The sequence below is a fragment of the Mytilus californianus genome, unplaced genomic scaffold (assembly GCF_021869535.1).
Source record: "Mytilus californianus isolate M0D057914Y unplaced genomic scaffold, xbMytCali1.0.p SCAF_13, whole genome shotgun sequence".
Lineage (NCBI taxonomy): Eukaryota > Metazoa > Mollusca > Bivalvia > Mytilida > Mytilidae > Mytilus > Mytilus californianus.
Window position 1 is genome coordinate 38,091,259 of NW_026262615.1, and position 17,140 is coordinate 38,108,398.

The window sequence follows — 17,140 nt, forward strand, 5'->3', positions numbered from 1 at the left end:
TATCGAAGGACTTAAACTAAATATGCATACTAAACACATTCTGAAAGTGAGGGCTTCGTTGCTTTAACCTTATCCATCCTTTCGTCAAATATTTAGTCACACTTTTCTGAGAAGCTGCTGAACAGAATGATTGTCAATGGAAATGTAAACGTGAGGGTATTTCTGATCCGATCAGCACTACCCTTAAATAGCATGTGAAAAGTCTTTATATATTATTAAATCATGTAGATTCTATCCTTTATTCAGAAGCCATATTGTATGAATTTTTGGCTGCAGTAAAATATGTTTGCCATTGGCAAACAGATTTGAAGTTTTAAGTTATGGCACAAAATCCCTACAAAATCAATAGAACAAGCTTTTATTGCTGTTCTTCATCTTAAAATTACTGTTAGACATTCAACACAAAGTGAAAGCTGGCACCTCTTTGCAAGTTCAAGATGGCACCTAGCACCAATTTTCAAAATGTCAACATCTCTACATCTGATAATTGAACAATTCAGCTTGGGGTAACATCAACAAATTAAAGATTATAATGTCTAAAGATCTTTAATTATACAATATTGAATTAAAAAGAGCTAAAAGACAAAAAAAATATAAGACCATTAAATAAAACCAGAAAACACCATGACCAAAAATAAAATATGCTGAAAATACAAATAACAATAAAATAACAGTACATAGAAAACTAAAGATTCAGAGCAACACAATCTCCTGTACAAACTGGGGGGTGAACTCAATTCCTGCTTTATTGAACTATCCATCAATCTTACAGCATTTCTAAATCAACTTGTATTCATGATCTATGCCAGATACCATAACAAATAGGATCTATATACTATTGGGCTAATACTTTGATTCACATTGAAAGATATAAATTTTTTAAAAGTTATGTATGCATTAAATGTGTACATAGAGTTTGAACATGGTAAGCAATAACAATATTTTTATCTATAATTCACACTGAGCATGATGAGATCATTCAGGACATTCAAGTAAAGAGTTTGACCAGACAGAGAAAGTTACAATGATATATCATTTCCAAAGTTTGAAATATTTTGTTTCATTCCCTTGTAGAAAAGGATTAAATAAAAGTTATTGAAAAAATATCTCATGTATCTTATTTCAAAGGACACTCTAAAAGTAAGGTAATTGGTCCGTTGATCTACTTTTAAATTCATGGTCCATTTTGTGAAGAAATTTGACTAATAAAGATTGAAGAAAGGTCAGTTATTCGAAACCAAGATGTAAAATATGAGAGTTGAAATTAAAAGGACTTTTTTCAATTATATCTCAGAGAAGAAGTTAACTAAGTTATTAATTACATCTACGACTATAAATAAGAATTTGACCCATTTGTGGTAGCATTTTAATTTTCTCTGGTTACAAGAATTGAAGATATAGGCACCTGACATCAGCTCAAATTTGGTGTTTCAGGCATCTTATATTTTAGAATCAAGGATAGATTTCTAAATAAAAGAGGTCACTTTAGGTTCAATGAAAATGTAGATGTATAAATGATTAAAACAGTGAAGGAATTTTATTCAATCAAAATTTATAAAATAAAATAAAACTAGGCTTGCCAAGCTTTCCTCGTGTTTGGTAGCTGGGACAAAAAAATTTTCTAATTTCTGATAAGTTTCTTTATTTTTTTTTTATCTTGCAATTCACAGTTTCAAAATCAAAAACATTCTGGGCAATATTTTCAAAAGCGTACACCAAAACATTGAGATTAGTAAAAAACGTCTTGAACAATGGAAATTCAATCAATGATGTGACATTATTTTCATTTTGGGCTACAAACATGGAAATTACCCATAGTCCTTTAGTTTCTAAAACGGTGAATTGAACTTTTGTTTTTACAATGACAAGCTGTTTTATTATTTGTAAATATCAACATTTCTTGGATAAAATCTTTTGAGAACTAGATATCAAAAATGAACTGTTACTTTGAGACAACTGTCCACCAGAGATCAAATGACTTAGATGTTATCAACTATAGGTCACCTTACAGCATTCAACAATGAGCAAAACCCATACTGCCTAAGCATGCCAAAAATTAAAATGTTGTAGGGCACTTTCGGTTGGAAATTTTTTCACAGCATGATTTTATTAAGATCACCATGATATTATTGATTTTATATAAGTTATGAATTATAGTATAATTGATCATGATTTTTAAACACATGATTTCAACAATTGATTAATATTTAATATGTAATTATTTTGATATTTCAGGTTTCCATGGATATTGCCCCCATTGAAAGTCAGCTATACAGTTAATAAGATCATGCAGGCAATTCTGACAAACCAACAGATGATATGTATACCAAGATCTATATACCTCTTTACATTTCTCAAAACGTAAGTGCATTAGTTCTCATGACGTTGTATTACCATGATTTGTATAAGATCTTAAAAGTGATACCATATGATTTGTAAGATATTAAGAATGATATTGATTCAACAGCAAGATAGAAAAAGTTCAGAAGCTATAGAAATGATTTTTTTGTCTAGTTATAAAAGGATAGGGGGGTCCTTCATTTCTGTATTCTTTAATTTTTATGTCATTTTTCTCTTGTCTTTATTTTTTTTGCCAATAATTCTCTATTCTTTATATTTTATCACCCCATTATTCTCTATTCTTTTTTTTTTTACCCTGTTTTTCTCTATGCTTTATTTTTTTTGTCAATTTTTCAGTACATTTGACCGACTTTTCTCTATTCTTAAACCTCATCCAGAGCCTCATGAATGTTAAGGAGGAAAGTTGTGATCTTCATACAGAGTTGTCTTTTTCATTTGCATAATTCTTTTATTTACAGAATTAATTGTATAAAGATAAGTAGATGTGGTGTGATTGCTAATTTTCCATTTTTCTAAAGGGTGAGCACTTTTATACTGTGTTCCACTAGGGCCGATTTAAAATAAGACAAAGTCTATCCAAATTATTTTTGCAAAGAATTCCGCTAGAGATGAAGAACAACAATAAAAGCGCTGTTCCATTGCTTTTTGTATTTATTTTTTTTTTTTTTTTTTTTTTTTTTTTTTTACTGTGCATGTACTGATTTTGTGTCATGGCTGGATACCCCATATCCTTTGTTTTTCTGTTAAAGCACATATAATTAGTATAAAAATAAGGAGATGTGGTATGATTGCCAATGAGACAACTATCCACCAGAGTCCAAGTGATGTTGATTTTAAGCAACTTATTGTCTCATGCAAATTAAAGGTAATTTCTTAAGCTGTGTTTGGTGCAGATTCATTTATATGTCACAATTTTAGAAGCATGTTTATTTTGGTGTTTAAACAAGAAAGATTTAAAAAAAAAACGAGACAAAACAAATTCTCCCTTTGTTTGCTCAGGAACTACAATGTTTCTCTGATTTTGATAGCAGCTTCAGATTTAATCTAAAATTTAACAGTTCAGTGTAGAAATATCATAATTTACTCACTACAGAGTGAGTATCTAAATTTATAAATATTAGCTATCATCTACTATAGAAAAAAAAACAATAAAATAAGGGTCTTTGTAAGAAACAGAAAGGAAACAAAGCGAAACGAAACAAAACACGCGTAACGAAATGAAATCTGTTGAAACATAAAGAAATATGTATAGTGAGAAACGAAACGAAATCTGTATTTTAAGGAATATAGACAATTAGGCATAGTGGATACCTATTAACATATCATAAACAACTGGTGTTGTTCTAGTGATTGGACAAAAACACTGTTTCAGTCAATGGTCAAGTTTAAATATTGTCTTCTCTGAAAATATAATAAATGCACAAAAATACACTGTCAATCTTTAAAAATTCATATAAGAGATGTGGGATGCGTGTCAATGAGTCAGCAGCCCATGACACAAACAACCAAATGACATCTAGAGGTCAACATATAGTCTTCATCAGTGAACAATAGACATGCATTTGTTCATTATGTCAAGCTCCAAATCTTCCTGAGTAGAATAGCAACCGTTTCCTAGTTTAATGGAAATACAGCAGCATATAACATTGAGAAAAAAACGACATATTAATTGTTTACATCCACTTTATTTGAACTTTGGTGGATAGTTGTCTCATTGGCAATCATACCACTTCTCCTTGTTTTTATACATGTTGATATTCAGCCTTAAGAAACATTACATTTCCGACCTTCATCTTTCTCTAATTTTAAAGGGCAAATCAAACCCTGTTCATCCATCATTTATTACAATTCCATCTGGTTTCTGGTCATGTACAGGATGTACATTGGTAATTCTAGGCTACTACAATGTAAGCCAGACCCTCTGTCCCAGGTCATAGGAGGATTTAGTGCTCACAAACATGCTTAACCTTGCCACATTCTCTAATGTGTCTGTTCCAATTAAGAAACCAGTAATTCAGTGGTTGTTGGTTCATGTCTGTCATATTTGTTTTTATCATAAGTTGTATTAAGTTCTTTTGTTTAAATTGTTTCACATTTTTTTATCACAGGGCTTTTTATAGCTGACTATAAGGTATGGGCTGAACAGTGACATATGGTTGTTTTTATCTTTGTCATTTGAAATCTGATGGATGATCAGTTGTCTCATTGGTATTCATACCACATCTCTTTGTTTTTATATGCACTTTTAGGCTGATCTGATTATCTGTTTTTTACTATTTTGAAAGTCACAGGTACTGTAAAATGATACATCATGTCGCAAGGTGGCTTACCAAACTATTTGACCATATTAAAGCCACAAATAGTGTGAACGTCAATGAGGCAACAACTCTTAATAAAATATAATACTGCCAGAATCCTGAAATTATAAGCTATATGTGGCACATTGCATTATTAAGGATAATGAATAGATATTATGCAATTTATTTGTTTGATATATATTTGTCAGTAATAATTTGCATAATTATTTTACAGAGATAAGCACAACACAATTCCAGGAGAGTTTTTCAACACGCGTATGTTTACACATCATTACACGAGATGTTTATGATATGTTAATAGGCACAAAATTTGCCTAATTGATTATTTATTTTTAAAATCTAAGTCAATCAGATATTTGTGGTAAAAAAAATCTCTATGAGTTGTTCTTTAAAATGCAGATTTTGTTTCATTTCATTGTGTTTCGTTTCGTTTTGTTAGGTTTTATTTCGTTTTGTTTTCGCTGTTTTTTGTAACATTCCACTGTGTTTTGTTTCTGTTTCATTTCTCGCTTAAAAGGGACCCATGATATACAGCAGGAAACAGAATACTGTAAAATGAAATTTTCATGAGGGTTTTTTCTCGCTAATTTTATAGCTCTATAAGATTTAGAAATATCCCTTTGCATAAATTTGTTCTTTTTATTAGATCAGTATCAATGACAATAAACTAATAAACAAATAAAAATTCGCTAAAATGTTTGGTGCTACAAAGGCAAAATTAAAACTCACTTTTCAATATTAAAAATTGAAAATAGACAACTAATGTAATAAAATATAGAAATAAAAGTCAAAATGAAAAGATGAATTTTAGACGAGGACCTCCTGACATTTTAATATTTCATAAAACACAATAAAAAGGAGAAGGGCTTTCCCATGTTTGGACTTTGCTCCGTTCATTACAAATCAAGTTGATTAACCTGTATGTCATGATTTTTGGTTGTTAGATAATTTGTTTGCTTACCCAAAAAACTAACTAATCTAAAGTGTTAAGTTTGTAGTTCCATGGGAGATAACTCAATATTTAAATTAAGTTTGTAGTATGTATGGTAGCCTGGGATCCTGGCTCATAGCTATAGGTCAATAGTTTATAAGAGCCAGAATTTTTTTTTTGTTTATTGGATGTCAGAAGATACATTGTGGGATAATGTTATTTGTGATACATTGCAGGAAATAGTCACAAATTTGTTAAAAATTAGATAATTTCAACATTCATCCAAAATGCACTTTTCAGTAAATATAGCAATTTTAAGCCAAACATTACATATTTATATTGTGATTCAACAGTTTATTTACTAACTTAAATCAATATACCCTTTGTTTATATAATATGCACATGTGCAGTAATTCAGTACTGTTCAGGGTTGGAAAGCATTCATGTGGATTCTATTTAGCCTTGTCTAAATGACACAAACAGGATCCTATCGAAGGTCAGCGGTTTTTCTCCGGGCACTCTGGCTTCCTCCACCAATAATAACTGGCCACCACGAAATAGCCCAAAAGCGGTGCTTAAAAGTGGCGTTAAAACACCAAAAATCAAAATCAATCACAAACAGGATGGTGGACCTGGATCCCAGGCTAGTTATATGGGAAATAACTCTATATTTTCAAGTTGTTTTTAGGTGTAATACCACCATTGTTTTTCCTCTATTAGTCTGTTAAATTTGCACTTTTCAAAAAATTGTGTGCAATTTATATTTGTTTCAAATAAAGAAATACTTGGCATGTGTAAAGTTTTATCCTGTCCAGTACTACAGACAAAATTTCACATAACATTTCATTGCATATAAGATAATAACCATCACTGGAAGTTAATCAATCAAATTTCCACCCCTTTCTTTCTTGTTTACTTGCTTTAGTAACCATGTAACCTCAAGGTTCCAAAATATTTGATAGAAACACCAAACAAAAAAAGAATGGTGCTTTGAAACACCCAAGATATATGTTTATTACTCAGAAATTTTTTACTGCAATGAAATATAGGATTAATTTCCTACAACTGTCAAATTCAAGGGAATATTTTTTTTGTATGCAACCAGATGTGACGTACTATGATTTGGTGGTATTACACCTGTAGCTATATGGGAGATCTCTCCGTATTTTCAATTAATTTGTAGTTATATAAGGAGAAAGGTCCATATTTTCAAATAGTGTGTAGGTGTATGGGAGATAACTCAATATTTTCAATTAGGTTGTAGGTATATGGGAGATAACTCCGTATTTTCAATTAGTTTGTAGTGATATGGGAGATATCTCCATATTTTCAATTTGTTTGTAGTATATGGGAGATAACTTCAAATTTTAATTAGTTTGTAGTTATATGGGAGACATCTCCAAATTTTAATTAGTTTGTAGTAATATGGGGGATAACTTCATATTCTTGATTAGTTTGAAGTTCTATGGCAGATATCTTCACATTTTCAATTTGTTTGTAGTTATATGAAAGATAACTCCAATATTTTCAATAAGTTTGTAGTTATATGGGAGATGGCTCCATATTTTCAATTTGTTTGTAGTTATATGGGAGATAACTCCATATTTTCAATTAGTTTGTAGTTATGGAAGTACACCACTAATTCATGGCCCCATTGCTTTCTATGTTAAATTCCTCAATTTCAAGCAGACACAGCTCTTTTGTTTCAAGTTCAAATAAAGTGACAATCATTGCATGTCAAAGCAACACTTTATGGTGTCTTGTACTGGAAAAATCAACATACCTTTAATGGCATATAAGAAAGAACTGGTTCCCGGAACTTCGGATGTACCAAAACAGGTACTTCAGATCTGACATACAGGCAAAAAGTACCCTCTTTATAAAATTTGGTGCAGTTTTTTTAATATTCAAAATTATAAGTCCAAAAGTGTTCTACAATGATCACCAGTCATTCAGCTTTCATTTGATACCAACAATACCTAAATATTCTACATATTTTGAAAGCTACACTCATGCGTAGGAACTATTTTGTGTTAAATATGTACTACTTTCTGGTATGTGCTTTCTGGCCGGGCCGAATTAGTGGTGTTACACCTATAACAGAACCAAACTTGCTATACTGACTTCAGCATCACTTTATTTCATTCTATAATCTATTTCAAGCAATAAAAAACACATAAAGCTTATGTCCAAATACTATTTTACTAATTTTAAGCTCAAATTGGACTGGTAGTAACATATAGGTTATTCAAAGAAAACTGCATATGGATATTATAAATGGCCAATATACTTATTTTATTCTCAATATCATTGTTGTATTTAATAATTTCTGTTAGGAAGACATTGTGCTTACCAATAGTCATAATTTACCAGAGTTTGTTCATTTAATAAAAATATATTAGACCAAACCTAAGACATAATTGAGAAAATTGTCCCCCCTTTTTTCTTCAAATTGGAAAAGGGACATTTTTGGTATAAACCATACTTCTGTGGTACAACATAGATTATAAAGAGCAATTTATATATTTTTCAGCTGGATAACTTGCTAAACTGGTTCAAAATTGCATGTACAGTGAGATTTTGGAATTCTTATATGAGTATATACCAATTGCCTAGATTGTAAAAGGCTATCATAAGAAAACCAATAAAACTTGAAAAATCATAGGATTATTTGACCAAGAGCTATTTTTTTACCATAAACAAGTCATTATATACATGTTTTATTGATTGCAATCCCAAATAATGCAAAAATAAGAATTTGGAGTCAAGTCTTAACTGCATGCATGTTGTGTGACCATAAAAGGCTAAAATACCTGATTATGTCAATTTAAGAGCTGAAATTTCCCATAAACAGAATTGTTCTTCAAAAAAAGATGATTAAACATGTTTACTTACATCAAATATGACTTATTTTCATTGGAATAGGTACAACTTCTAAAAATTGAATTTCTGATGATTCTCTGTAATAGGAAGTACACCACTAATTCATGGCCCCATTGCTTTCTATGTTAAATTCCTCAATTTCAAGCAGACACAGCTCTTTTGTTTCAAGTTCAAATAAAGTGACAATCATTGCATGTCAAAGCAACACTTTATGGTGTCTTGTACTGGAAAAATCAACATACCTTTAATGGCATATAAGAAAGAACTGGTTCCCGGAACTTCGGATGTACCAAAACAGGTACTTCAGATCTGACATACAGGCAAAAAGTACCCTCTTTATAAAATTTGGTGCAGTTTTTTTAATATTCAAAATTATAAGTCCAAAAGTGTTCTACAATGATCACCAGTCATTCAGCTTTCATTTGATACCAACAATACCTAAATATTCTACATATTTTGAAAGCTACACTCATGCGTAGGAACTATTTTGTGTTAAATATGTACTACTTTCTGGTATGTGCTTTCTGGCCGGGCCGAATTAGTGGTGTTACACCTATAACAGAACCAAACTTGCTATACTGACTTCAGCATCACTTTATTTCATTCTATAATCTATTTCAAGCAATAAAAAACACATAAAGCTTATGTCCAAATACTATTTTACTAATTTTAAGCTCAAATTGGACTGGTAGTAACATATAGGTTATTCAAAGAAAACTGCATATGGATATTATAAATGGCCAATATACTTATTTTATTCTCAATATCATTGTTGTATTTAATAATTTCTGTTAGGAAGACATTGTGCTTACCAATAGTCATAATTTACCAGAGTTTGTTCATTTAATAAAAATATATTAGACCAAACCTAAGACATAATTGAGAAAATTGTCCCCCCTTTTTTCTTCAAATTGGAAAAGGGACATTTTTGGTATAAACCATACTTCTGTGGTACAACATAGATTATAAAGAGCAATTTATATATTTTTCAGCTGGATAACTTGCTAAACTGGTTCAAAATTGCATGTACAGTGAGATTTTGGAATTCTTATATGAGTATATACCAATTGCCTAGATTGTAAAAGGCTATCATAAGAAAACCAATAAAACTTGAAAAATCATAGGATTATTTGACCAAGAGCTATTTTTTTACCATAAACAAGTCATTATATACATGTTTTATTGATTGCAATCCCAAATAATGCAAAAATAAGAATTTGGAGTCAAGTCTTAACTGCATGCATGTTGTGTGACCATAAAAGGCTAAAATACCTGATTATGTCAATTTAAGAGCTGAAATTTCCCATAAACAGAATTGTTCTTCAAAAAAAGATGATTAAACATGTTTACTTACATCAAATATGACTTATTTTCATTGGAATAGGTACAACTTCTAAAAATTGAATTTCTGATGATTCTCTGTAATAGGAAGTACACCACTAATTCATGGCCCCATTGCTTTCTATGTTAAATTCCTCAATTTCAAGCAGACACAGCTCTTTTGTTTCAAGTTCAAATAAAGTGACAATCATTGCATGTCAAAGCAACACTTTATGGTGTCTTGTACTGGAAAAATCAACATACCTTTAATGGCATATAAGAAAGAACTGGTTCCCGGAACTTCGGATGTACCAAAACAGGTACTTCAGATCTGACATACAGGCAAAAAGTACCCTCTTTATAAAATTTGGTGCAGTTTTTTTAATATTCAAAATTATAAGTCCAAAAGTGTTCTACAATGATCACCAGTCATTCAGCTTTCATTTGATACCAACAATACCTAAATATTCTACATATTTTGAAAGCTACACTCATGCGTAGGAACTATTTTGTGTTAAATATGTACTACTTTCTGGTATGTGCTTTCTGGCCGGGCCGAATTAGTGGTGTTACACCTTATATAGGAGATAACTCCGTATTCATCAATTTTTTTTGTAGTACCATTGGAAACATCTTTATTTTTTATTACAGAATACTACCTGTAGAAGCATTTCATGAGATAATAAAGTTATTTGGTGCAGCAAATTTTATGGACAGTTTCATTGGTCGAAAAAAGACTGAAACAGAAGAGAATACAAATGGTTTCCATAATGGACATGACACAGTAAAAACTTGAATGGCAAGTGTGGACACTCAGTAGAGAGGAAATTTAGCGTGCAATTGAGTGAAGAAAACTTTTAACATCTAGTGCAATCAATCTAATTGATTGTGGTTTTGTAATTGTTTGAAAAATGTCAAACATACATCATGTACATTTTCATAAAACATATGCTGTAGTTTCATTTGTGATCATGTGTAATAATTCTGTCATAATAAGACGTTAAATTGTATTTTTATGGCTACTATAAATTCTGAAATTATTGCTAGGTTTTTATTATTGCAAATAATGCAACTTGGTGAGAATTGCAATAATAAAAAATTTGCAGAAAAAAGTATTCTGATATCTGATACATATATCTATATATATATGCAGCTTTTCCTGAAATTGCAATGATTAATCTCGCATTTTTTATTTATTCTTCAAAAATTGCAGTGATAAATGCGTACAATAATCTTTGAATTTACAGTTCTTGATTTTATGGTTGTAAAAAAATAATGCTGAACAATTTATATGAGCAAAGGGATTTGAATAGAATAGCAAAAAACATCTAAGGTCAGTTTTGCCTGAGGGAGTTTAAACCATAGTTTATCAAATCTATCAACCGAAAATTTAATAAATGTTTGTTATAATCATATCTGTGGCAAATTACTGACTACTTAGGCGGAAAATGTTACTGGGACTTACAGCCCAACAAGAGAAGCATTGTTATTCAGAATTCCAATTGATAATTTTCAAATAATTTTAGGGATGATATTTTTCATGACTTCATTGTTTGAATATAGAAAAGCAAAGTTTAAAAAAAAAAAACTATTGTATTATGTCACAGCCAAAGTTATCTAACAGGAGGGGCAGTAGGAGGGAGTGTCATCCTGAATTCCTGAAAAAATAAAGTATTCTTTCCCTGATCCTGAAAAATTAATTATTAATTCCCAGTCCCGAAAGGGTAAATCCCAATTCCAGCGACACAAAAATCCCAATACTGAATTCCCGCAAAAATAAAGGCCTAATCCAGATATCCTGAAAAAGGTCCTTCTGCAACTCAAACATATATCTTGATGTGCCCCTAGGTTGTCTAAATGTTTGTATTTTTCCTGTGTTTTACAGAGATTGTCAACCATCAACTCATGTTACACTATGTCATGTAAATAAATGTTTTTGGAAAGCTGGTTGAATTGATTGCAATCTATCTTATTTAAAAAAAAATGTTTTTACATAAAATATGATAAAGCAAGGTTATATCTTTATACTTGAAATTTTATTTATTCACTGAAGTTTTCTTTTTTCCTTGTTACTGTATATCAGAATTTATTGTGTGCATTTATTATTGGGATTTTTAAAGAAATGACATAAATACAAGATTGATTATTGCAAATTCAGAAAAATCTGCTTATATATGTACCAGATATCAGAATGCACACTCTTATTATAGCGATACTCACCTAGTCGCATTATTCGCGTTAATAAAAATCAAAATCTTGCAATAATTCCTGAATTTACAGTTCTCAATTGGCATAATACTAAAATTTTGATATTGGAACTGATGACAATTAACGATAATGAAAATTCTTTTAAATGCATAGTAGAAAATTGAATAGAGTGGCCTGTGCTTCACAGAAAAGTCTAATGAAGTTTCAGAAAATTAGCAAAAATATGGCTTACAGTGGACACTCATAAAGTTCCTAAATTAAAAACTAATTTTTGTCGAGCCTGCAACTTTTGTCACAGAAAGCTCGACATAGGGACAGTGATGCGGCGGCGGCAGTGTTAGCTAACTTCTTAAAAGCTTTGTATTTTAGAAAGTGGAAGACCTTGATGCTTCATACTTTGTATATAGATGCCTTATGTTACGAAGTTTCCGTCTGTCACATGTCCATTGTCCTTGACCTCATTTTTATGGTTCAGTGACTACTTGAAAAAAAGTTGAGATTTTTTGTAATGTTAATTTCTCTCTTATTATGAGTAATAGGTCATTAGGATAACTATATTTGGTATGTGCGTACCTTGCAAGGTCCTCATGCCAGTCAGACAGTTTTCACTTGACCTCGACCTCATATCATGGATCAGTGAACAAGGTATAGTTTTGGTGGTCAAGTCCATATCTCAGAAACTATAAGCAATAGGTCTAGTATATTTGGTGTATAGAAGGATTGTAAGATGTACATGCCCAACTGGCAGGTGTCATCTGACCTTGACCTCATTTTCATGGTTCAGTGGTTACAGTTAAGTTTTTGTGTTTTGGTCCGTTTTTCTTATACTTTATGCAATAGGTCTACTATATTTGGTGTATGGAATGATTGTAAGATGTACATGTCCAACTGGCAGGTGTCATCTGATTTTGACCTCATTTTCATGGTTCAGTGGTCTTGGTTAAGTTTTTGAGTTTTGGTCTTTTTTCTGATACTATATGCAATAAGTCAACTATATTTGGTGTATGGAAATATTTTATGATATACATATCAGTCTCGCAGGTTTTATTTGACCTTGACCTCATTTTCACGGTTCATTGCTCAGTGTTAAGTTTATGTGTTTTGGTCTGTTTTTTTTAAACTATAAGCAATAGGTCAACTATATTTGTTGTATGGAAGGATTGTAAGCTGTTCATGTCTGCCTGGCATGGTTCATCTGACCTTGACCTCATTTTCACGATCCATTGGTCAATGTTTAGTTTTTTTGGTTAAGTCTGTTTCTTAGAAACTATAAGCAATAGGTCAACTATATTTAGTGTATTGAATGATTGTAAGGTGTACATGTATTTCTCTTCTGGTTTATATGACCTTGACTTCATTTTCTTGGATCATGTTGAGTTTATGTTAAAGTTTTAGTAAAGCTTTCATTTAGGACTATCAACATAATATCAATGGTTAGTAAAGAAGGCAAGACATTTCGCGTGTGCACTCTTGTTAATGTACAAGCACAATGTTTCATCAGTGAGAATATTTCTATTGTAAGAAAAAAGGATTTTTTACACTATTTTATTATTTTTCACATCTATATTATTGTATAGTAATTGCTACATATTAAAATCTGATTAAAATATTGATCCTGTGTGCAAGCTTTGCTTACATGGATCTGACAACACTCAGTTTTACTTTCTGTTCTGGTAATTAGTACATTAGCCAATGAATTTACGCCTCCAAATTTTTGAAGGTGTGTATTAATCCGACAAAACCAGAGGATCCCGAAAGGTGTTTAAAACAGAAAGTACAAGTACTGTACAACTGAGAGCTTTCCGATCCTTGTAAACAAAGCTTGGACACAGGATTAGTATTTTAATCGGATTGTACTTATTGTTTTTTTCTCTTGTGTAATATAATATTGATGTTTTTTAACTGTGATGTTTGTTTTTATTCTCGATATTTCTCCACTGAGAGAGTGTTCAATTTCTTAAATAAAACTTGTAAAATTTGAAATTAGTAATCATGGTTGTCTGTGATCCTTTTTGATAAATTTTGAAATCTAATTGTTGGTTCTCTAAGAGCCTAAAAATGATCATAGTATAACGTTCACCTTGTCCGACCGTTTGTCCAACAAATATTTTGTTACACTTTTCTCAAAATCTACTTCACAGAATGACTCCATATATGGCCAGCTAGTAAGCAATGTTGAGCTGAAAAGTATGTGCATTTTCCGATCTGTCCAACATCTACTTTCTGTTTTTCGATACTTTGAATTATGAGTGGGATGTACCTTGCACTTCAAAGCATTTATTATTTATTGTTTTATTTTCCCTAGTATTAAACACATTAATATGATTATTGTTTATTGTTGGTGGAATTTGCTGTTTGTTTGTTTGTTTTTTTTAGTTATCTTTTACAAATTTGACAATTATGGCGTTCTCATATTCACAGCCATATGAGGGATTTTTGGTCGAGTGGTCTAAGTTGTTCACCTACTGTATCACTAGCCTGTCAACACCAAGGTTGTGAGTTCAATTCCCGCCCGAGACAGGTATGTTCAACTATCTCAATTGACTAGGATTGTCAGTTTTCCTACTTAAGGTCATGGTTCTCTCCGGGCTATATGGCTTCCTCCACCAATAAAAACTGACCGTCACAAAATAGCCAATAGTGCTGAAAGTGGCGTTAAGCACCAATCAATCAAACAATCGCATCCATATGCATGTTATATTTAAAAATAACTACAAAGTTGCATAATTATTAACACTTTTTACCGTAAATTACCTTTCAAGAATATGTTATAAAAGGGCAGCTCTTTTAAATAAGGGCTGTTATACAGATAAATATGCATTAAACCCTGAGAAGGCACTTTGAAATCTCAGCTATGGGAGAACAGAGAAATTAAAAGTTGGTTCTGTAGGTGTTTACCCCATTATGAAAGTGCCTTCTCTGAGTACCATTCTGATCGAGCTTTAAACTAAATGTGAATAAGAGTAATTTCCCTTTGAGGGCAATATCTCTGTTTTTCTTAAATGAAGAGTTAGATTTTTGAATTATTCTATATGGAATTTGCTTGTAATATTTGGTTTGTATAAACCAGCCTTTATTGTTGTCTGTGCACGAGGTCTTAAAACTTCTGACAAACTTGTAAGCTAGAATGTATGGTCAGAATATAAGATAATTCATACTTTTATATATACATCATACATGTACTACCAATCATAACTCTGTATTGTAATGTGGTTAAGATTTTGTTATTTAATTTGTAAATATGAAAACATATATCAAATGATAAATTAATGTGAAAGTATATACTATCTACATATGTTAAGTGTATTAATTCACTCAAATATAAATCACTTTCAATCACCTCATTATGTCGAGGATAGGGGAACATTAAGTTGTATTTCGGGAATTACAGAAAATTCAGAAATTATTTCGAGGTTTTTATTAATGGGAATGATGTGACTGGGTCAGTATCTCAATAATTAATCTCTCACTTTTGTCCATTCATAAAAATTCCCAAAATTAAATGCACGCAATAATTTCTGACTTTACAGTACATTGTTTTGGGCTAAACAATAAAGATAAGAGAAAAATGGGTGAAGAAAATGAAGAATACAGAAACATAGCCTTAGAAACAAAAGAATACAGAAATGAATTCATTTTCTTGTTATTTTGTAAATTTCAATTTATAATTAGATTCATTCGATTATAAATACATTGTTTGTTAATTGTTATTATGTTATATATATGTTATGTCGTAATTGGTGCTACTAAAATAAATATATATATGTATATTGTTACCATAAATCTTTGTTGGAGTAGCCAGCTAATATATCTTTATAAACATCCTTACATTTAACTTTTCTGGTAAGTGATACTTACCAAACTCCTCAGACTTTAACCTGTCTATAACACAATTTATATTGTATATTTTAGATAATCTTTTAAAAAAAAAAAAAAATAAATGTTGGAATGAAACTCAAAATTCATATTCCCAATAGAAAAATATATATGAAAAGTTAGAAGGATAGTTCAGGATGTCAAATTTCTTAGTAAAGTTGAACATATTTAACAAGGTTTGATCATTTATTTTAAAAGATTATATACTCTTATGAACCACAGAAACTGTTCATAGGGACAGTTTTACAAAACTTTTCCAGCACCATAGCTAGATACTATTCGACAAAATTCCACTTCCAATGAAAATGTGGTTTTCTGATTGGCTAAATCTGATTGATTAATATTCTTGGGATTTACTCAATTTAAATTAATTTAAGCAGTGAATCAATTTGTTTACACGTTTTATAACCCCTCTCAATAGAGTTGGGTATATAGGAATCTTTGTGACCATCACACTTTTGTTTCAAGTGTCTATATTTACGTTAAGAGTTAATGTACTTGATTGTTAAAATTGTTTTGGTTTCTGTGATAAATGGAGAATCTTTTCATAAAATTGATTGAAATTTTAATGGAATGTTTTAAATTGCTAAAGAGAGATTAAGTTAAATTTTTTATTTTTATGCCCCCGCCGTAGGCATTGAGTGTTTCCCTCGACTGTTCGTCTTTCCCATTTTTGTTTCCGCACTCTAACTTAAGTTTGTCTCATCCAAATTTTTCGAAACTCATATATAATGCTTAGAACTAAAACTCGCAGATAGAGTTCGAATGTGAGCAGTGAGTCACTTACGGGTGTAGAGTTATGCCCCTTTATAACTTGGAAAATTGCAAATTTTTTTGTTTCCGCACTCTAACTTAAGTTTTTCTCATTCAAATTTTATGAAACTCATACACAAGACTTAGAACCTCAACTCGTAGACAGAGTTTGAATTTGGGTTGTGAGTCAATACTGTTCTAGAGTTATGCCCCTTTTTAACTTGGAAATTTGCAAAGCTTTAGCATTAGCAGTCGTGTCCTTGGACACATTCTTCTTACTATTACCATTCCTGAGTTATGGTACTTGATTGTTGGTTTGTTTTGTATGATCAGTATTCAGGTGAGCATCCGACTCAAATTGAATAAAGAAAAGACAAAATTCAGATAAGGTTCGTTTCTATGGTCATAATTTGGAGTCTCCCACTGGTTCCATCATATTTGTATACAATTTCTCAAATCCAGGCACCAAAGAATATCTGGGCTAATATAA

At 31.0% G+C, this 17,140-nt stretch overlaps 2 protein-coding genes across 2 annotated transcripts in view; one reads left to right on the forward strand and one right to left on the reverse strand.

Moving 5' to 3' along the window:
• The window catches only part of LOC127723615 (epidermal retinol dehydrogenase 2-like), a 34,369-nt gene extending 18,524 nt beyond the window's left edge, over positions 1-15,845 (forward strand). Inside the window, exons 4-5 of the mRNA XM_052230316.1 lie at positions 2,236-2,361; positions 10,465-15,845. Coding sequence (XP_052086276.1) covers positions 2,236-2,361; positions 10,465-10,609 — 271 coding nt within the window. The 3' untranslated portion in view covers positions 10,610-15,845. The remainder of the gene's footprint in view (positions 1-2,235; positions 2,362-10,464) is intronic.
• The window catches only part of LOC127723621 (60S ribosomal protein L7-like), a 244,298-nt gene that overhangs the window by 30,244 nt on the left and 196,914 nt on the right, over positions 1-17,140 (reverse strand). The window lies entirely within an intron of this gene.